This window comes from Chelonia mydas, chromosome 10 (assembly GCF_015237465.2).
Source record: "Chelonia mydas isolate rCheMyd1 chromosome 10, rCheMyd1.pri.v2, whole genome shotgun sequence".
Classification (NCBI taxonomy): domain Eukaryota; kingdom Metazoa; phylum Chordata; order Testudines; family Cheloniidae; genus Chelonia; species Chelonia mydas.
Window position 1 is genome coordinate 25,010,851 of NC_051250.2, and position 23,096 is coordinate 25,033,946.

At 43.0% G+C, this 23,096-nt stretch overlaps 1 protein-coding gene across 4 annotated transcripts in view; it reads right to left on the minus strand.

Moving 5' to 3' along the window:
• Positions 1 to 23,096, minus strand: part of LOC102937474 (transmembrane protein 104) — an 86,880-nt gene that overhangs the window by 26,821 nt on the left and 36,963 nt on the right. Inside the window, exon 8 of one of the 4 annotated variants that reach the window (XM_043524403.1) lies at positions 15,171 to 15,461. The exons of the other annotated variants lie outside the window; for them this stretch is intronic. Coding sequence (XP_043380338.1) covers position 15,461 — 1 coding nt within the window. The 3' untranslated portion in view covers positions 15,171 to 15,460. Of the gene's footprint in view, positions 1 to 15,170; positions 15,462 to 23,096 lie in introns of those variants that run through there. 4 annotated transcript variants of the gene reach the window in all.

Genomic DNA, 23,096 nt, shown 5'->3' on the forward strand with positions numbered 1-23,096 from the left:
GGAGACCTGGGTTCTGTTCTTGTCTTTGCCGCTGACTGACCCCTCCATGGCAGCTTACAGGCACCTCGCCCCTATTAGCTCCCTTAAGCATGCCAGACAGTCTCTGTTGTGGCTCACAGCAGCCCTTTCCCAGGGCTGGTTTAACATCAAATAAAGTTCACGCAGACTCCAGAGTCCTTAATCACAAAATAATCCGAACAATCCTCACTGAGTTCCTGACAAAATCTAAACTCATAATACACCAATAGCCACACCCAGAACTCTTTCTCAGTCTGCTACACCTGAAGCCACCAGTTGCCAGCCCTTTCTGGCTGGAGCTCAGCCTCTGACCCTGATTTCTCTCTTTCTCTCCCTCTCTCTCCTGCAGCCTTTTATATTAGAGTACCTGAATCCCTGCAGGTGAGACTCATCTCAGAATCAGGACTGGCTCAGCTCCAGGCTCTCCAGTCCATTGGCAAGCCACCATGTTACTGTCACCTTAGAAAAGTCACTTCACCACCCTGTGCCTCAGTTTCCCCTCCCACTGTTTGTCTGCCCAGTCTATTTAGACTAGTTTGCTTCAGGTAAGGACTGTCTCTTACAGTTATAAGCGCCGAGCACAAAGTGATGGACAGTGCCTATCCCAGTGGGGTTCAACCTTCTTTGGGGTCTCCAGGTGCTATTGTAATACAAATCAAAATCCTGAGTGAGAATAAGGGAACCTCAGTGGAATAGGATAGAGCGACCTTTTGAGTGCAATCCAAACCAAACTGCTCTTGCCCATCACTGCTTCCAACCATTGAGAAAATGCAGGGGAAAGCCATGCAGGAAGTAGTAGTTTTGAAGCTGTGAGGTATTTTTCCTTTAATCATAAAACGCTTTAGAAAGGGAACGTAGGCCCCGCTTGTTACAGCTTTTAGGCAACAACATATGGACTGGCCTTCTGAGGGTGGGGAGGACCTCCAAACTCCTTAAGGAGGAAGCCTGCACTAAAGCACTGAACGCGGTTTTGTTTGGATTTTATGCCTCAGAGATAACCTGACTCTCCATTAAGCTGATACATGGTTGAATGCTTATGATAACAATTTGTCACAAGAGTAATAAAGTAGAGTGCATATTTAATAACTTTTTGCTGAATTCAGGGACTTAGGAACCCTCTAGGCAACACACTGAAGCATTAAAAGGATGGCAAATGGCAAATCAACAATGAAGAGAACAGAATAGCACATTTGAGGGGTCAGGAAGCAGCACGAGTCACTATTGCGGGAGCCTTGGGAAAGTAACAAGGGAGAGGACTGGACAAAGCGCCACCCCGCTGGATGTGTTGCCACTCTCACTCATGCTCCCCAGGCTGCAGGGCTCACTTCTAAGCTGATGCATTAATTCCAGCAAGGCCCAGGAGGGTGCGGTTACCATTGGGCCAAGCTGCCAGGGAACTAGAAGTTAGCTATACTGGATTCTATTCTACCACATGGGGAAAACACTCAACTTCCCCGCATCCTGGCTGCCCCGCCTGCCAGAGAGCGCTAATACTTACCTACCCACAGGGCAGGTAGTTTGTTAATATTTATTAAGCAGACCCTTGAATATTATTATTGCAGACCCTTGAATGCACAGGGTGACAATGTTTTTAATGATGGAAATGTTTCAATTTATTAGACCTTAAGGATCAGAAACTGGGCACTTGCACACTCACCTGAGATCACTTATAAACAGCAGTATAATGTATAGCTGTATTCAATACAAGATGCAGAAGCAGCTCTGAATCTGTAAATAGTTACATGTTCGATTAGGCAAATGGTCAGTTGGTGCGTTGGAGACAGGGAACTCTACATCCTTTCCTTGTGAAACAAAAGGGGAGGGGAGGAGAGAACCTGCCTTACTGGAGTGAGGAGAGGAGAGTGAGCTTGCTCAGCAAAGCTGCTCCATGAAGGAACTGCATGTATTTCTCCCATAGCAGCAGCATGCATGGGATAGGGGCATTCTGGGGCCTGGGCATGACCTCACACTGCTCATTCACTCTTGGCCTCCTGAGGAGAGCACTTGGGTTATAGCCTTCACTATTTCTGGGCAAGTGGACTACTTAGGACAGGAGGGGATGGAAGGCTCCCAGCACCCTCCCCCTCAGTTCATCAGGCTAATGCACAGTAGAATTTTCCCCTGATTAACTGGGGCTGAGCTGTGGCTTTGTCCACAGTTGCTCTGCCCCAGAAGCAGAACAGAAACCACATTGTGACTCAGAGTCGCAAACAATGCAGCCTGTGATCCTGGGCAAGGGGGAAGTAATCTACACCTGCCCAATACCTGGCACAGACTGCATCCCCTGTCATGCCAGCTCAGCTGTGTTGAGAAGGGTGAAGCCTTGCCCTGCCTGCCCATTTCCCACAGGAGCGGGGCTTACAGACTCATGGAGGCTGCTTTTTGTCCTCTGCTCCTTCCCACAATAGGGCTGACTCATGCAGGGGAGAAACGGGACTTCTTACAACCCCTTACTCCTTTATGGAGGAGTGTAGCCAGGAAAATAATATGGCCCTTGGCTGGGGTCAGGTCCCCTGTATTTGCAATGGTCTGATTCCATGTGTGATTAGCCCTAGAACATAAGTTACTATAAAACATGTATATAGAGCCATAAATGGACACAGCACAACTCAGAACATAGGCCAACACTGATAGCATTCATTAGCCAAGACAGCACGCAGAAGTAGGGTTTGATCCAAAGCCCATTTAAGTCAATGGGAGTCATGTCACTGCAATCAATGAGCTTTAGACCAGGTCCATGATACATCAATTCAGTGGCCCCCAAGGATTCTGGACTATACCTCTTTCAGCTAGGTCACGTTACCAGATCAGTTGAAGGTTCCTGTAAAACTGCAGAAATACAGCTAAAGTCACTATAGTATGAAAAGTTGAGCGCACCCCTACTTGGTCAGTTAGTTCATGGATTGACTTTAAATATGTATTTTATACCAGGTGGAACCAAAATTATGTAGGACAGTGGGATGCATACACTGTCTCCAATCAAGTATACAATATACGCATAGTTTTCAACCAGGGGTCCAGGACCCTTGGAGGGCCGTGAGCAGGTTTCAGGGGGTCTGCCAAGCAGGGCTGGCATTAGACTTGGGGCTGAAGCTTGGGGTCCTGATCCCCACTGCCACCACTGAAGCCTGAGCAACTTAGCTTAGCAGGGGCCCCTGTGGCGTGGGGCCCCGGGCAACTGGCCTGCTTGCTACCCCCTAATACCGGGCCTGGCTTTTATATGCAGAAAAGCAGCTGTTGCGGCACAGGTGGGCCATGGAGTTTTTAATAGCGTGTTTGGGGGGGCTCAGAAAGAAAAAGGTTGAGACCCCCTGCAATATACTACGCTACCCAATATTAATTCTAATGTTATCCTGTTCTGAAAAAGCACGTGAGGTCAGCCATTAAACTGTTACTCTTCATTTTTGCAAACCATTCACACACGAAAACCTTACAAGGCAGCATTGCAGCAAGCCTCAATAATTACAGCACTGTGCCTTCTTTATCTTTGTCTGTGGCATGGAGCCAGCAAGCTGGGTTCTAGCCCCTGCTCTGCTATAGACTCACCATATGACCTTTGGCCAGCCACTTAATCCCTTTGTATCTCAAGTCCCCATTTTACACATGGGGATGATAATCGTTCTTTTCTCCTGCCCTTTGCCTGTTTTGCCTACTTGGGGCAGAAACACTCTTTCACCGCATTGTCAAATCTCAACAATTTTTTCATGAGTCTAGCAATATTTGATGAGTCTCAAAGCCTCAGGCTCCTGGAGTCATGAGACTCTCACTTTCTATGAAAAATATGAAGTTTCTACCCCTCATGGATGCAGAGAAAAGCTGGAAAATGTGGTCTAAGTGTAACCTTAAGTGCTCAAAAGCCTTAAGCGCTAAAAAAAGAAAAAGAACCCAACTATTTTTAATCATGTAATTTTCAAGCCAATTTTATGATTTGACTCATGATTTTTGAACACTTGAGGGTTGGTAATTCTGCTTCTAATGTGTTCGTACAGCACCTACCCCAAGAGAGCCCTTTTCTCAGTAGGGGGCCTCTAGAATACGGATAATAAAGTCATGTTTGTAAAGGGCTTTGAGATTCTCAGATGGAAAACACTATAGAAATGTAAAGAATCATTATTATTTACCCCAATCCTTTTATAACAAAATACACACACACCCCACCCTCATAATAAGTTGTTTCCCCCGTCACAATCCTGTCACATACAGCAGTGGAATAAGAAACTCAAAAGGAGATTGTGGGCTTGTGACACTGCCTTTGAAATCATTTTTATCCTATTCCTTTAAACTAAGATGGTGCGATATCTGGTGAGCAATGCAAGACCTTGACGTGTAACCAGAAACTTCCATGTATGGTTGGAGAGTTCTTCAGAGTCAGTAATTTTATAATTTCACTCATTTTCTTTCTTATGTTATTTCTTCCTGATTTGCTTTTTCTACTGATCTGAAGTGTTTAAACTGGATTAGAAATGTTCCCTTCCATTACGGGATTTGACAGCAGTGCACTCATGTCTCTTTGCAACAGAAAACACACCAAAAAACCCGAGATTAAAAGCACACATCCACCAAAATGGTGGATTAGGAAAAGAAACAGATGGACTGACCTAGTGTTATTATCACAGGCCAGGGATCCTGCACCACGGTGAGTGAGAAGCTTCACCAAGCCTCCCACCTACCCTCTTTTCAAAGCTGTGTGTTGCTTCCACCATGGCATGGCAGCATGAGAGATGTGCTCTAGATGCAAAGCAGAATCCTCCTTTTGTCAACTCATGTGTCAAGAATTGGGAAAGCTTTTCCTGACTACAGTTTCCCGCCACTGAAGCTCTTGGTACAGACCAAAAAGATTTGGATGTGCCTGGATGCCTCCTCTAGAGAATGGTCTGGTCTGCACTTGAAAGCTGTACGGTGTAACTGTGAGTAGGCTGATTTTCTACCAATATACTTATACCAGTAAAAACCGCAGTGTGGACCCTGTTATAGCAGTAAAAAGATGCCTTACACCGGTATAGCGTATTCCCCTTCCCTATGGGAATAGATATACTAGTATATGCACCCAGCATTTTGTTTCATGAGAAATATCAAATTCTTTTGGTTTTGTTGTTTTGGAACAAAAACAAATCCTAAAAAGCAGAATGCCCTCTGAAATTCTCTCCTAGCTCTACATAGGAAGTGGCAGACTGGATCAGACCTGTAGTCCGTCTGGTCCAGCATCCTGTCTCTCTGACAGTAGCCATCACTTGATGCCTCAGAGGAAGAAAGCAGAAACCCTGTAGTAGGGACTTACAGAATAACCTGTTCAAAGGGAAGTTTTCTTCTAACCCTCATTTGTTGTAAATTGGCTCATGCCCAGAAGCATAACAATTATATAAACACCTAGCAGAGCAATTGCTCCTCTGGAATATAAAGGCAGTCGTGCCATTTAACTGAGTAGACACCACGCTGCAATTGTGAATTACAGTGTACTATTTTGCTCTAACTACACAGCAGTGCCTGTTAACTTGCACATCTCTCCTCACCCTGGGCACAGTTATACAGACTTGGATTCTGAGCAACAGTCAGCTGAGTATTTGGGCAGCAGTTAGTCATCCACAGAAGCGTTTCAAGGTGGCTTTTCTTTTTAGGCATGGGCAGTATGAATCAGTTTCCTGAATAGTTGATAAACTGCTCTCTATGCTCCCACTCCGGTTAACCCCCCTGCTTCAACCAAGAAATGCACTCCCAGGAGAGAATAAAAAACCAGTGTTATTTGTGCTAGAACTGAAGAAGCAGCAGAGAAAAGTTAGTTGGTATTGTAATAGAAACTAAAATCAGGCCACCGCTGTCTTTTCCACTTGTGGAAGATGGAAAGAAACCATTCCCTCTAGGTAGGAATGCAATGAATATAAAATGGATCACTTGCAAAACCACTTCATTTAAGACTTGGATCTATTTCAGAAAGAAACAATTTGCTGCCTTCAGATGCCAGGTGCATCATGCTCGTTACATGCTGTGGCCTTTTTAGAGCAGAAAGTCTGATTGGCCTGGACTGCTATTTGGATTACATATCTTTGAAGGAGCAATGGAAGAATTTTAAACACCATGTATTAACACTAAGAACCCCTTTATTCACACCCTACACACCACTGTAATAATTTTTGTATAAAATATGCCCTGTCAGTTATCATTTGAAAATGAATAACTTACTGATCATTAATATTCTTGCATGATGTATGTACACAGTGGGTACTAAGAGTTATGGATATATGTTAGAATTGTGACAAAAGTGTGTTTAAACCAGGCATGTCAGAGGAGTTGGTTAACAGGTCTGCCTTAGACAAAGGAATGTGTATTTGATTCTCTGTCCAGCCTGATCTTCAGGCAAAGACAATGAAGTTTTAATATTTACGTATTAGGTAAACAAAGCTAATAAGCTAACAAGTAGGGAGATGGAAAAACAACATGGAGGTTCCTTCACCACCAGATTCCTTCCGCCTGCCTCACAGTTTGAATAAACTTTACTTTAAAGGGGTAACCCTCAAAATAATCTATTTCAAAGGTTCCTGGTCTATAAAGATGGGGGGGGGAATGCAAACCTCAAGTGATAAGCAATTGACTCAACTGATGGTATACGATACTACTGTATTATAAAAGGGTATAAGACTGAGGTCTTTTCTGGAAGCTAATGACATACCGTGATTAATATCATTGTGGAATGTACCTATGAAATCTATATGGAAATATGAATATTTAATGATATTATGTTTTAAAGTCTGTAGCAAAACAGGGAGAAACAGGTTCCCTCCCTGACAGAAGAGAAGGCAGCTATTTACTTGTCTCCTATGTAAATTAAGTGTTGTGGAATCAAAATAATGGAAGCCCCATTTATATACAGGGGAATGAGAAGCTCAGAAGAAGGGAAGAACAGCATGAGGTCATCCTGCCTCTTGAAACAGTCATTGAACTTTGGAAGATATGAGCTAAGACAGAAGCCATCTTTGGCAATCATCACTAGACAGACAAGCAAAAAGAGCTTTTGCGAGCTGAGAAAGATGGGAACTTCAACCATGGTGGGTCATGGGAGTGGGGGTGAAATCTCTAGAAACTGAATATAGGTGAGAAACCATCTTGAAGAAAGCCTGTACCTTGCTAGATTAAGTTTTAGACTTTTATATGCGCGTTTTCACTTTTATTTGTTTGAAACCCCTTTTAACTTTATTCCTTCTTTTACTTGGCATCACTTAACCTCTGTTCTGTTTAATACATTTATTTTATTTTTACTATAAACCAACTCAGTGCTGTGTTTAAACGGAAGGATGTTAAGCTGATAAGCTGTGATGTGCTTTGTGTCTTTACAAGAAAGAACAAACCTAATTATTTCTCTGAACTTTCTAGGAGAGGGCTGGACATTCCAGATCACATGGCTTTGGGAAAGTTTGGGAATGAGAGTGTGTTGGGGTCACCTTGCTGGTTGTAACCAAGGCTGGGGCTGTAGACAGGGTGGTGGTATCCGAACTGCTGAGCAAGCGCTGTCTCGCACACAGACACTTCAGGGTGTGATCTGTGTACTTGTTAGCTGGTTGTGAGCATCCCAAGCTGGGAGCTACAACAGAAAAGCATTGTAAAGCACCCAGGGTTGCAGGGCAAGTGGAGACACCATCCCCTGAAATCCATAACAACATACAATTAACAACATTTGGTGATTTTCAACAACAGAGCTGTAAGCTTTAAGTAAAGAAGCACAACAGAAGCAAGTGGCAGTAAAAATTAACTGCTAGGTGTCAGATTTACATTTTACATCCAGCACTGTGAAACTAGCTCTAGGGAGAGTATTATCCTCTTGTTTCTTTGCTGAACAGAAGCAGATTTTGGGGCCTTACACGTCAGTTTCCCATTTTGAGCACAAATCAGTGACATGGAGCCAAGGACTTCTTAACTGTGATTGGTTTATCTACAAATGTACACAAGTCCTAACTCTTTGCACAGTGGTTGTACCAAAAGGCATGCAGGCAGCTCCCTCTCGCAGAACCCACAAGCTAAAGAACGAGTGCTCTGTCCCCTGGAGCAGCTGTTTTGGGCCCCTGTCTCTCTCTCCAGGACTCACACAAAGCTCAAACAGACCCAATTACTTCAACTCACCTTTTGTGCCCTTAACCCCCACTCTATGCACCAGGGGAAACCCCTAATCTCAGGCTCCCCTCAGACTTCATGGTCTGGAAAGGTAGCCTTTATTAACGCTCCTTCTGTGCAGCTGCCCTGCAACCTAAGGAAACTCAGAACAGTCTAATGGCTCAGACAAAGTGGTTTAACCTACACATCTCTGAGACTCATAACCCCTAACTCTTTCTATGGGGACCTTCATCCTGGGTGCTTATAAATCCATGACCTCTAACATGCAAGCCTTTGGCACCTATTGCTATAGCAGTGTACACACATACAGAACTCTGTCTGTACTTTGACTCACCAGATCTAGTCCTGTTGTTGCCCACCTCCATAATAACCCCTCCCCAGGGTAGGTCTTCACTGCAGAGCTAGCTCCAGTTATCTGCACTCAAGTTATTCCTCTCAAGTGAGCCTAGCTGGAGTGAGAATGGCCAGACTGCAAGGCAATTATAAGTCAATGGAATTACTTACAGTGCTTAAAGTTAAGCATATGCATAAGCCTTTGCAGGATCAGGGCCAGAGATTGCAATTGGAGCGGTCTTTACGTGTGTGTGTTTGGGCTGGTGCTATCTGGCAATCAATCAGTATTATCAATTATATTTTAATTCATGTGAATTTTATATTATTGTTTGGGCTCTCAGAGCTCTGGCTGGATATTCTGACTGTGAGAAACTAACATTCATCCAGCCTTTTTAAACCAGCAAGACTGGATAACTTTTATCCAAGAGGATTCAATTAACTGTCAAGGAACTATCTGAACCATTAATGTTGATTTTTAACAAGTCTTGGAAGACATTAGGAAGTTCCAGAAGACTGGAACCAATATTTTAGAAGGGTAATTGGGCTGGCCTAGGAACTGTAGACTGCCTAGCACAAAATCAATCCTGGGAAAAATATGGAAATGGAGATAAGGAGCATAATCAGTAAATAATTCAAGGATGGTAGCATAATTAATGCCAGACAGCAGAGTTTTATGGAAAATAAGTCTTTCAAGAAAATTGGATATTGCTTTTTGATGATATCACAAGTTTGGTTGATAAAGGTAATTGTGTTGATATAATGATGTACTTTAACTTCTGTAAGACATTTGATGTAGTCCGGGAAGATATTTTGATAAAAAATAAGTATTTTACAAAATCAATGTGGCCCATGTTAAATGGATTAAAAACCGGTTAACTGATAGATCTCTAAGTAATTGTAAATAGAGAAACAGTCTCCTGAGGGCATGTTTCTAGTGGTCCAATGCTATTTAGGATCTTTATCAGTGATCAGGAAGAAAATATAAAATTAAAACTGGTAAAATTTGCAGATGACAAAATACTTGGTGGAGTAGTAAATAATGATGGGGACATGTCAGTTATACAGACTGATCTGGAAGGCTTGGTAATGTGAGCAACCCATGTTTTAATACAGCGAAATGCAATGTGGTATCTACAACAAAGAATGTAAGACACACTTACAAGATGGGAGCACTTATCCTGGAGTACAGCAACACTGAAAAGGACGTTGGAGTAATGGTAGAGAAACATCTGGGCATGTGCTGACAGGGTGATGCTGTCGCTAACATGGCAAACACAATCCTTGGATGCATAAGCAGGGGTATATAAAGTAGAAGTAAGAAGATGGTATTACCTTTGTATACAGCATTAGTGAGATCGGTAATGGATAATGCATCCAGTTCTGTGATCCATTTTCTGATGTTGCAAAATTCTAAAGCATTCAGAAAAGAGCTACAAAAATGATTGAATGTCTGGACAACATGCCTTATAGCGATGAGTTTAACAAGCTAAATCTATTTAATTTATCCAAGGGAAAGTTCAGTGGCAAATCTGGCGATTCAATTATGGTCTAAAAATACTTTCACAGGGAGGAGATTTCTGATAGCAAACAATTCTCTTTAATCTAGCAGAAAAAGGCATAATCAGACCCAATGGCTGGAAGTTGAATCTAGACAAATTCAGACTAGAAATAAGGCACACATTTTTAACACAGAGTACTTACCCATTGAAACAACTTACATAGGGCCACAGTGGATTCTTCTTCACTTGGAGTCTTTAAATCAAGACTGGATGTCTTTGTAAAAGATGTGTGCTGTCACTCAAACAGAAGTTATAGGCTTGATGCAGTAACTTCTGGTGAAATTCTATCGCTTGTGACATGGAGGAGGCTAGACCAGATGGTCATAATGGTCCATTCTGGCCTTAAAAATCTATGAATAAATAGGGCTCCATTTATCCATAACAGGATCAAAACAGAGAGACCTACAGCTATGTGTAAATACAATTGTTATCCACTTTTCCCAATCACCCCCTATTCAGTGGTTGATCTCTGTATGTTGTGGTGCCCTTGTACAGTTGTGAAGGTAGAAGTTACTTTGACATTTTCTAATTCAAATTAATTTAATAAGGGGGAAATAAAGGATGGTATCACAGAATAAATCTACACAGCAGAGGCTTCCGAACAGCATTCTGGCTCGGATGGTAACTGATAAAGATTGTCCCAAGCTGCACATTACAGGTCTCCTTAAACGGAGTTTCATAGTGAACACAGTAATTTATGTTCTGTAGAGCTCAACCTTGTTTTCATGCATCCTGTCACCACAAAGCTGTAAATTACAAGTTTTTGAGCACCAGCCTTGGGAACAAATTGCACTGCATATCATGTCCTTGTTGATCCCCTTCAGCACTGACATCGCATTATTTCAAACAAACAAACAAACAATTGGCTTGTTCTTCCCACAAATGTAATAGCGGAAGCTCCTGGAAGTAGCATGTTTATCAAATAAGGGAATTGGATGATGATTTGTGTAGAAAGCCCTTGTGATCGGGGTATCATAACACCAAACATTAGTAATCAACCACACATACTGCCAAAATGAGTGGACCCAAACTCAGCTGGTGGACCCTGTGTGCAGCTCTGCTTCAAAGTGGACCTCCACAGATTTACACCAGCAGAGGATCTGGCCCTCATTCAACTACTGGAGAGGACATTTTTTTTTCAGAAAGTCTACATGCTGATCAGCATCTTTGGGGATTCATGTACGTCAAGAAAAAGTTGTATCATAGTACCCACTCTGTGGGCTGTGTTGCATTAGCCTGTCATGGAGAGACTGCAGTGGGATGCAATACAGCACAATGCCAGTCATCTGTATGTGGTATATAGTGGCCTTGGTCTAAAAGCACCACTTTTGAAGCTACACCTAATCTCAAGTAGGCACATGATCAGCTTAGTGTGAGAATCACAAAACCCTCATCTAGTAGTAAAGAAGCCATTGTCCAACACAAAGAATAGAAATCAAAGGTCAAAATGTAAATGAAGCCCATTTGATAAGGGACATTGTATTTGCACAGAAAATGGAAATACCTGCCTATGATCAAGCCATCAGTATTCACAATTATGTGATCACAGATTGCATTTATCTAATAGTAATGCACATTAGAGTGTGTAAACTTAACTTTATCTCAGGCTACTAAGAAACAGCAGAGATTTCATAACTGCCAGTCATTTCCCATAGGGATCGTCGCTGTGCCTGCTGAAAATGCTGCTCTACTTCGCTTAGTGACCTCCAACTACTTATTAAAGACTAGATCGTGACTATATGCTTTGCTGTGAGCAAAGGGTAACACACTGTTAAGCTGCCCCTAGAATAGTCCAGGTGAGAGATTATAACTCAAACACTGTGACTCCCATTCTTCTGATACTCACAGGAGGGAGCAAATTGGACTGGGTCTATAGCGAGCACAACATATGTTACCAGGCATGTTGAAGGGGCAGCTCATGGGAGATGGGGATGCTCAGAACCTTACAGCAACAGGCCCTGACTGAAAGAGCTGTCTGCCTATTCCCCACCACCCAGCCCTCCAACAGTCCAGAGGTCAAAGGAAAACAAAGTTTTCCCACATGATTTATCCACTACATACATGCCATAGAGGTGAATGGGGAAGGGACAGGGTGCAACACTGCTAGTCTGTTAGACACAAATCTACACCGCTTCATTATATAGCTGGCAGAGTCTACATATTCAAATGAAGCACAGGACTGAAAGCAAAAAATATTCCTTTCACTTCATCAGTAGGTGGGTCAGATTATTGTTTACTGGTAAGGTACAGGATGGTGTGTAGGACCTTCACACCTAATTATACATAAATGAACTACAGTCTCCTGTAGCATGTCTACTATGCTTCCCAAACTACCGCTATTACTTAAACAAAAATCTATGCACTCCTTAGCATAGAGATTCTACATGTGGTCTGATTCCAAAAAGGGAAGTAAGATTAGACAAGCCTCCAGGGTGATGAGACAAGGTGGGGAAGGGAATGTCAAAACACTAGTTTTAATTCAAGTTTGGAATTTGATAAAACAGATGTGAATAATATGAAATAAAGACTGGCACTTCAAAAGAATATACTGTATTATCAGTATCAATGGAGGTTTGTGGCATGGGATCTTTTTTAGGAGAAAATTACTTGCAAAGACAAATGATCTAAAAAATTGAGTATTCATATAAAAATTCTTCTGTGTCCATATAAAAAGCATCAACTAGATTAAGTTTAAAACAGCTTCAGGGAAAAATAAAATTAATTTTCAATAAATAAAGATTCCAAATTCTTCTTTCTGAACAGCAAATCAAATATTTACAATCCCATAAATCCCATTTCCTACTTGTTATTTTCATAAATTCATCAAGTCTTTCTTAGATGGGAATGTATTTTCTTTAAGCATATTATTTCTTCATTGCGGATTACAAGATATACATATATAAATTAAAATTCTTGCTAACTTTTATGGCCCACACCTGTTCATGTATATAACATTATGGGAAGCCATGAGGTGACACAATTAAAGTTAGTACTATAATTTCGATATATCTTCAATAAATGCTTATTGTCAGATGTGGTGCATTTCTTTTTTGAAGCTGAGTCTAACATCAATAAGCACAGTTCTGACTGAATCTTGACTGAAATCACTTCCTAGATGAAGCTGTTACCTACAGGTTACACTCACATAAGCAAACAAAACACTGCAATGTGCACAAGGCAATGTTAATAAATAAGAACCCATAAAGAGAGAACACAATTTCCTCACATCAGCACCATCCAAAACTGTGGTATATTAAATTAAAACATAGAAGTTTTCCATGGGCTTCTGCAACGATGGATTATGAAATGGGGAAACTCAGAAGACTCTCTGTTGGTGCAAGTCAAACTCACCTGAAGGATTTTTAGCATAAATTATAGGTTTTCAGACTCATAGTAGGTCACAGTACTACATTTCTTAGGGCCCTAAACAGTACATTTTTAGGTGTGTAAGGAAATATATTTTGATTGCAGATGTCATGCTTTAATCCGCTGTGGCCTTGAGGCAATTGCTAGCACCTATTGTGAGCAAGATGTTGGGGAAAGGTTCCTCAAAAACACAGTGTCTGTAGCACAGAGTAGCAGTCACTCAGTTAACCTGAAAAAGCATGCAGGATAATTCACTAGCTTTAAGTTACATTCACTTAGAACAATTACAGTAATATTGGGATCTCAAAGCACTAAACATTATTATTATTTCCCTCATTTTACAGATGGGGAAACTGAGGCAGAAATCATTCACAAGCACCATTACAACAAGTCAAGGCAGAAATAGAGCCCAAGTCTCCTGACACTGGTCTAGATCAAGCTGCAAAACTAAACACTTCACTTATAAGAGATCTGGAATCCTAAGAAGTTGGGCCCATGGCCTATTCATGCTGCCAGTAACATTAATTTTCCATTTTGTGGTGTTTCTGTTCTCCCAGCGTTTCCCAGCCTATTCATATAATGAATAAAACCATACGTGCAGCATATGGAATTAAGCAAAAATCCTTCTGAACTTGCTGCCAGCTTCCTAGCTTTAGAATAATTAATTCAGAAAGTAGGCCTTCCCTGCAGTGATTTGATTAAGTGCAGTGGCCACTTATAAACAGCTTGCTACGTTCACTTTGATTTAGCTAGGCTGATTATATATTTAAATATATAATGACCCTTTTGATTTTTCTCCAGATTTTTACCAATTAACAACAAACTTGGATTTAACATAGGAATTTAGCTTCTCCCCACCCCCACCTTATTCAAGGTTGTTTTAATTAACCTTTAGACTTCAGAGCAAATATTACACACACTTACGTAATTCACGCTCATTGTAGTTTGGATTAATCTTTTCTACATAAAACTTCACAAGAAGAAGAGGATCACTAGAAGTGCAATAGTGTTTTGAACACCACTCCGTACTAAAGCAACTCAAAGGGTGAAAACCTGGCCCCAATGAATCAAGGACAAAATTCCCATTGACTTTAGTGGGGCCAGGATTATACCCTAGATTTTTATTCCTCTTCACAAAGGGCCTGCTTCCAAACCCAGTGTAGTCAGGAGCAAAGTTTCCTTACACCAAAGTTCATTGCAGATATGTTCCACTGCACATGTACGTACATATGCACCCATCTTCAATATGTTGCAAAGGCTGATTGCTGTCCAAATGGCATTGCTCCTTTTAAAAGATACAGAACTTTCAGCACTGCTTACTATAAAAACAAAACCCAGAGTAGAGTTAGCAGCCATTATTATCCAGCAGCAAAATATATATTTCTAATTTAGTGACCAGACAGTGCTAACTTGAGACTTAATGGCCCCTGAAAGGAAAGGAATCATAGAATATCAGGGTTGGAAGGGACCTCAGGAGGTCATCTAGTCCAACCCCCTGCTCAAAGCAGGACCAATCCCCAATTTTTTTTTGGCCCAGATCCTTAAATGGCCCCCTCAAGGATTGAACTCGCAACCCTGGGTTTAGCAGACCAATGCTCAAACCACTGAGCTATCCCTCCCCAGTTTCAAGAAATGCTATAAAGTTGTCACTGCCACAGGCTGGATTCAGTTAAAATGTCCTTGAAATTAGAAAAGTGACTCAAAGAATGACACTCTGGGGTTCCATGCTTTTCATTATCTGACACGCTGATCAGATTTTATCTATTATTAAGCAAAATGATGTTTTTACCTCCACCTGCCAACCCAACAAACTCAACCTGGGATATGACAGTCAGGTAGGGTCGCCAGGCATCTGGTTTTCAACTGGTACGCACAGTCAAAAAGGGACCCTGGTGGCTCCAGTCAGCACAGGTCACCAGGCTGTTAAAAGTTCAGTTGACCACAGCGGCCAGCTCCACATGGCTCCTCTGTAAGCAGCCAGCATATCCCTCTGGACTCTTTGACTTCACCGTACACTCAGCTGCTAGTTGCCACCTAGCAAGAGAATCCATCAACCCTGGATACTGACAGGTTCCAAGAGGTCTTCTGTTCCAGTTACAATGAAAGAGAGATGGACATTACAAAATAGCAATAGCATAGTAAATGGTGACTCTGCTTGTGAGGAAACAATCTAGACTGTACACAAAAATGTACACAAAATGTTCAGCAATGCTAGAATTCTCTGATCAGGAGAGGCTTGGGAAGGAGATTTACGGTAATCAAGTTACCTTTCCACTCTCGAAGGTACTTCATCTCAGCCCCATTACCAAATATCTGAGCACCTCAAGGTCTGATGTATTTATCCTCACAAAACCCCTGAGAGCCAGGGCAGTGCTATTATCTCCATGTTGCAAATGAGGAACTGAGGCCGAGAAAGACGACAGGTTAAATTTCCAAGAGCCTAAGTGACTTAGGAGCCTAACTCCCATTTTCAAATGTGGCTTAGGCACCAAAGCCAATGGGCATTAACTCCTACATCACTGAGCCACTTCTGAAAATGTTACCCTAAGCGACTTTCCAAACATCACACAGGAAGCCTGTGGCAGAGTAGAGATTCAAACCCATGCCCCCCAAATGCCAGGCTTGTGCCCCATCCACTAGACTATCCTTCCTCTCAACGTAACAGTGATCCCCTCAGGTCAGGTTCCTTAAAAAAGACTTCAGTTTTCTATGCATTTACATAGGGTATGTCCCTCTGTGGGTTCCCATAATGTCCATCAAAGGTGAACACTACAGAGAAAATACACATTTTTCCTCCCCCAAAATATCAATAAAATTATAGCCCTAATTTAAAGTGGAGAACTTTATAATATCTGGTTTTACATTTTTATTTTTGGCTAACATTGTAATAGTAATGGCAAATAATAATAATCCTCTGACATTAAGTGACTCTCTCCATTTTCCCTCTGCTAGATTTGTTTTTGGATAGGAAAGTCTTTGAAATACCTCTGACTGTGAAGTGTAAAGAGCTTAAGCTACAAGTGTTTTGCCTAAGTGATTGCTTATCTGTGTGCAAGATGCTAAGATCTTGTATCTGGGCTCACTATGTTCCTTTAATCTCTCACACAAACACACACACATACACACAATTGTTATGATCTGGATGTGAGATTTTAGGTAACATCTTAACTGAACAGAGTTTCCTTTCCTTGGAAAACCAATGGACTCTCAGAAAATTACATTGTTAAAACAATCCCTAGAGAACTTTAAGTTAATATAAGAATGGCCATACTGGGTCAGACCAAAGATCCATCTAGCCCAGTATCCGGTCTTCCGACAGTGGCCAGTGTCAGTTGCCCTAAAGGGAATGAACAGAACAGATAATCATCAAGTGAACTTGTCTGACTTCCCAGAGAGGGCGAGGGCATGGAAATCAGACAGCAGTATCTACTAAAATGATGGAATGAGGTCACAGGGAAGATCTAAGCAAGTTGTGCCACATGAACATAAAACCCACTGTCACCCTATACAAGACTGGCTCAGGTATCAATACCCCTTATTTAAAGGCAGAGCCACAGGCACCATGAATAACCCAACCCCACCCGACCTCATAGCCCTAGGACACTAGAGTATATGAAGACTGGCCAGGGAAAGAAATCAAGGCTAATACAGAACATCAGCATCTGCCCAGTCATGCTGACTGTAAAGAAAATCTGTAATGCTCAACCCCAGGCTTCTGCCAAGCAGGGTTTACGGTTGCTGCTCGGACACTGCACTTCAGCTGGGCCTACTCAGAATTCATAAAAAGTGCTGTCTGCCAAGGTCAATTATCTCTGCATCTGACACAGAAACACAAACCTCATTCAGTAAACTAATTAAGTTGCTTGGGCCCTCTGCAATGAACAGCTCAAAACACAGGCCAGGATTACAACACAACACAAACAAGAGACAAACAGATTTCTCTTGGATTTACTAATGATTCCTTTGACAGGGCTTGACTGAATACAAATGCTCTTTGCGTGCATTCACCACCTGGGCAAAGGAGCAAAAGAAAAACAAATAGCTGGCTATGTTGCCTAGTGAGCATCGCCCATTTGGGAACCATCAGCGGTGCAAGTACGGTCCGGTACACTGAACCAGTAAGCTATTTGGAGCCATATGCCATACCGGAAAGACACAGGAGGAGCAGAACGCAGGGCCACCCAGCGGCCCCATGCCAGCAGCTCCTCCGGCGCAGCTGTACCTCCCCCAGCTCTTCCACACAGCTGCGTCTAGCATCTCCTGTCTGGGGTCTGTAGGCAGCCCTGCCGGAGGAGCTGCTGGCATGGGGCCACCCGACATTCTTCCCCTTTCGCCACTGCGGTTCCTACGAGAGCTCTGTGGTTCAGGGCTCTCCCAGGAAGCGCAGCGGCGAAAGGAGCAGAACCCCATGCCGGCAGCTCCTCCAGCGTGGCTGTACCGTCCCCAGCCTCAACCCCCACGGCCCTGTCCTCCAGCGGGGCTGCTGTACAGACCTTGGACAGGACTGAGGAGACTCAGCTGCATGGAAGGGCTAGGGGCGGGGCAGGGGGCAGCACAGCGGCACTGGAGGAGCTGCCGGCACGGGGTCCCCTGGCAGCCCCATGTTCTGCTCCTTTTGCTGCTGTGGTTCCAGAGAGCCCTGCGGTTGAGAAGTCTCCGGCACACCGGGAGGAAGACAGAGCCCTCCCGCCAAGTAACGTGGGGTGGGTGACAGGGAGGGGAGGGAGAGAGTGCGGGGCCTGGGCTGGGGGCGGAGCGGGGTCATGTGAGGACTTGCATGGGGGGTTACATGCCCACCTTTACCTGGTGCAGCGTACTGGTAAGAAATGAATTCTACTTGCACCACTGGGAACCATCAAACAATATTTGACCTTGTTGCTGTCCTCGTTTCCTTTGTGTGACAATGATCGTCAGGGCTGTCACCAGGGACTGAACCCCAGAACTCCAGAGCCAACGTGTGGTTCATGCCAGCTTGAGTTAAAGGATCAACTCCCATGGCTGGGAGCTGTAGTCTGTGCGGATCAGGAATGCAGCAGGGTGGTTAACACACATGGAATGCTGGGTCACACTTGCACTGTAGCCAATTGTTTAACCTTAACTTACTCTGATAAAAGCTGCCCCTGAAGAATGTCAATGAACCTAGAGATGGCAACTTGACCACTGGATGGGAAATTGGCCTAGACAGGGCTTGGCAGTGACATCATGTTATCATAACCACCGTGACAGGGGCTTTCGCATGCAGCATTGCACTTCCCTGAAACACAAAGGAAACTGCAAGTGATAATTCGGGAGGCTATGAAAAGAATACGCTTCTATCCCCATCCGCCCCAGAAATGAGGTGGATGAGTCACCACTGTAGGTAGGTCAGGCTGCTGAGTCGCTTTCAGGAACAATGTTCGGAACAGTTACGTAATACTTCAAGCATCCCCACAGGAATTAAACATCCAACTCACCTCTCTTTTCGATCCAGGAAAATGAAAACTCAGCCAGAAGCTTTATAGCCTCTCAACTTTAAAAATGAAATGGAAATAATCTTTTAAAATAAAGTTAAAACTTTCTAAAGTAAAATGTCCATGAAAGAGACAGAGTCCTTAAAGCACATATTTCTGAAAAGCCTAGCTCCTCCACAGTACACCCGGGTATGACAAGTCATGTCCTGCTCAGTCTGAGCCTGGGAATCTCCAGAAAACTGCTGACCTGACTTCCCAGTCAGTGTTCTAACCACTAGATCACACTCCTTACCCATTCATATAAAGTCAAATGTAAAGGCACGAATAGCTTTGCTTTGGAGACAAGGATTTACAGCCGCTGAAGATCTGGCCCCTAATGTTTAATACAACGTTCTGAGTAGGAGACCCAGCCCCTGAAAATGGCATTGTGTGAAGTGAAGTTAATTAGCCCATAAATTATAAAAGACCCTATCCAGTCATCTGTAAACACAAGAGTAATAATGATGAGTAGAACTGTGTTTCTCCTCGTGCTGCCAATGCAAACAGGAAAGGCCAAGTACGTAGAATTAAATAAGCAAATGTGGAACTGGAGCAGCTCCTGAACAGATCTGAGAGGAGCAGCATGAAAGAACTGAGCAAACTTCCGAATGCAAACAGACCTCAAATCCTCAGAGATGCTGCCAAGCCCACAGCAGACCAGAGGGGTCAACTGCTGTAGAGAAGAGGCAGGTCTCTGTCTTCCAGCCCTCCCCAACATTCCCAAATGCATGTACTTGTCTGGTAAGCGCGTTTATTGAGTGGCTAGACAATACTGTTTCAAATGTATTATAATCCTCCCTCTGTACTTCAACTCAACCAGCTGACACTGGTATCAATGCACACAGTCACAAGAATGATGAATATCCATAACAGACACTTTTAATATAGTTTTGAAAAAAAGCCTTTAGTTTGGCCACAAAAACCCAAGCAAACAAAATACAACAATCCAGGATCATGCAAAGCTCTGGAGTCTCAATGAACAGCCTATTCCCATAACACATGGAACTGGCCAGTGTGGTATATGTTTATCAGTAAGCATACGATCTTCTCTTCTGTACCTGTAGGTATCCTGACACCAGACCACATTCTGGTCCCAGTGAAGCCAATCATATTTTTTTCCCCATGGACTTCAGTGGGACCCTATACCCTGGACACCCTGCATTTCTTGTGCCAATAAATGGGGGATAAATTAAGGTTTTTTTCCAGAGGTATTAGGAAACAAAAGAAGAAGGATCACTGCAGAAAGAGAACCAGAGACACCAAGTCACAGTTATTCAAGTACAGTTTGAGGAAGTAAGTTAAATATAACTTTGTGTCTGCAAGTTCAGGTTCATTTGGGATTTACCCATGATCTCAGACCTTTCTATCAGACCCACAATCTTCTATCACAAATGGTTTCAACAACTGCTGGCAGGGAAAAATAATCAATGATGTAGGACTTTTTTTTTTTTTTTATAAGCCATCTTGATTCCGTCTTCTCAGTCTGCAGCTAAATTCTGAGATATTCCTTAGCACTGAATCACACATGCTTAGAGCAGAATCCAGGAACCCTTCCGTTCATTTCAATGGACTTTGGATCAGGCCCTTAGGCCAGACTTTTCAAAAGGTCTCATCTAACAGAACTGGGGCCAGATTTTCAAAAGAGCTCAGTTGCAATTCAGGCACCTTATCTATAACCAGATTCTTCTGAAGTGCTCAGCATCCAGCAACTCCCACCGAGAGAAACAGATTATACATAGGAGCTGCCAGACTGGATCAGACCCCTAGTCCAGTGTTTTGTCTCTAACAGTGACCATCGCTCTTCAGAGGAAGATGCAAGAAATCACAGAAGGGCAGTCAGTTCTGAGCTAATCTGCTCCCTTGGGGCATTATCTCCTAACAGTTAAATAGAGGTTGGCATAAGCCATGAAGCATGAGGTTTAATATACCTTCCAAACTCTTTTTTAGTAATTGCTATTTTAATAGTAATTCTGGGTATTCCTGTGCGCCATATAAATTTGAAACGCTGCTCTGAATCTTACTCACAAAATGGGAAGCTTCTGGGTACTTTTTTAAAATGTGTCCTTGCATGATTTGGCGCAACAGAAACCAGGGCCCCCATCCTGCAAAGCCTTTGGCAAGTATTTAGCTTTCAAAGCACCTAGGGAGGGAGGTGCCCAATTCCTATTGAGTTTCCAAGGGAATGAGGCCCCTAATGTCTTAGGTCCCATTGAAAATACCAGCCTTATTTCATATGGAAGTCTATGCAGGATGGAGCTTAAACCGTTTGAAAGACATGCACATCAGTGGCAAAATATGAATTAAACAAATCCCTTAAAATGACCCTTGTGTGGTTTGTGGGGTAAGGGTGGAAATGCAGCTATTGTTTCAAGAGATAAATAATTCTACTCACTCAGCAGCCTGAAATTATCCCAACACTTACTTGTATTTCATCTTACCTGAAAAGGATACAATGGTAGCAAAGATTTGAATAAACTTATTCTTCTGAATGGAGAAGAATACAAAAGGTCCTATCAGTAAAACAAAGCCAGCCTGTTAGGGGAAAAAAAAAACACAAAAGGGGGATGAATATAATTACTGATGGCTGACTCCTTTAATATAATAGCTTCTGCTTTCTAGGGAATTACAGTAAATGCCACCAAAAATTCTCACCAGAAAAATCCTGTAAGCATTAATCCTGCTGATGGGCCCCCAGCAGTGGTTTTCATTGTAGGAATTACTCGTGAAATTGCTCTGTCCTGTGCAACTTGGGATATTGCTGAAAAAGGCAGAAAGATACAGTGTCCTATCTCTGTTTGTAGAAGCAGGGCAGTTTTAAAGGCTACTTTAGCTTACAACATGTGAAGCCAAACCTGGAGTTCTCCAGCAGCCAAGACTGGTCAGTGTTACTCATGGACTTCCCCTGGCATACCTACATGAGCCTGACAATACTTCTCATGGCCACCAGTGGCTCCTTTGGAGAGCACTAATGGTACGCCATGCCCCCCTCTTCCCTGCTCCTGTCTAGTAGTTCAGCATGTGGTCTGCCCGCTTCCAAGACAATTCCTGCGCAGGACATGTGGATGGGTCCTGTGCGCCCTGTGTCTCAGCAGATAGCTTCTCAGCCTCTCCATTTACAAAGGTAAGGGTTTAGTGAAACATGTACATGACCGTGTGTTATACCACGCAGCATGTTGCAAGAGAAACCTGCTGCAGGGAGTGAGAGCCACCGAGGCCACTTGACAAGAGCACAGAGAATAGTTTAGGTAAGATCTAATTCCCAGAGGTACTGAGCACCTATAACTCCAAGTGAATTCAATGGGAGATGCAAATGCTCATTAGCTCTGGAAATCAGATCCTCAACCTCTTCCTAATCACAGCCACTTCCTCTCGAACATCTCATTTCTTCCTCTTTGGCCAGAAACCAAAAGGATGCAACAAGACAGACACTAGTGCCCCCGGCACACAGGTGGTGGGAAAGGGACATGCCGTATCTCTCAGTTACATTGACAGATCTTTCTAGGACTTGCCATCAAAATAAATTCAAAAGGTCAACGTCCCTCAACTCATCTAATGTGCCATTTGTGAGTCTGCCCATTTCTGTAGCTCTCAAGAAGCAATTCTGCCTTGGAGAGGACAAAGATTCCACAGAGGTCCCCGAAATGGAACATACTGTGGAAAACAAAAGGTATGTCTACACTGAAATTAGACACCGGTGACTGGCTTATGCCAGCTGACTCAGGCTCACAGGGCTCAGGCTGCGGGGCTGTTTAATTGCAGTGTAGACATTCAGGCTCAGGTTGCAGTCGGAGCTCTGGGACCCTCCCATCTTGCAGGGTCCTAGAGCCCAGGCTGAATCCTGAGTCCAAACATCTACACATCCCCTACAGGTCATGAATCTAAGTGTTATTATTTGTATAGCAGGAGTGCTGAACAGCCCCACTAGGGATCAAGCCCTGATGAGCTCGGGGCTGTATAAACACACACACACACACACACACACACACACACACACACACAGTCCCTGGGTGAAAGAGTTTACTCTCTAAAAGAGACAAGGGACAGAAAGGAAGTGGAAGTGGGATACACCAAAGAAGCAAAATAGTCAGGGAAAGGATAGGCATATCTATGTATTACAATGTAATAAAATATGTCTAAGAAGCCAACACTCAACGTGCAACAGAGGAGTACAATTAAAATAGGTAGTTTTATATATATTACTTAAAACAAAGAGGTATATAATAAACTCCCA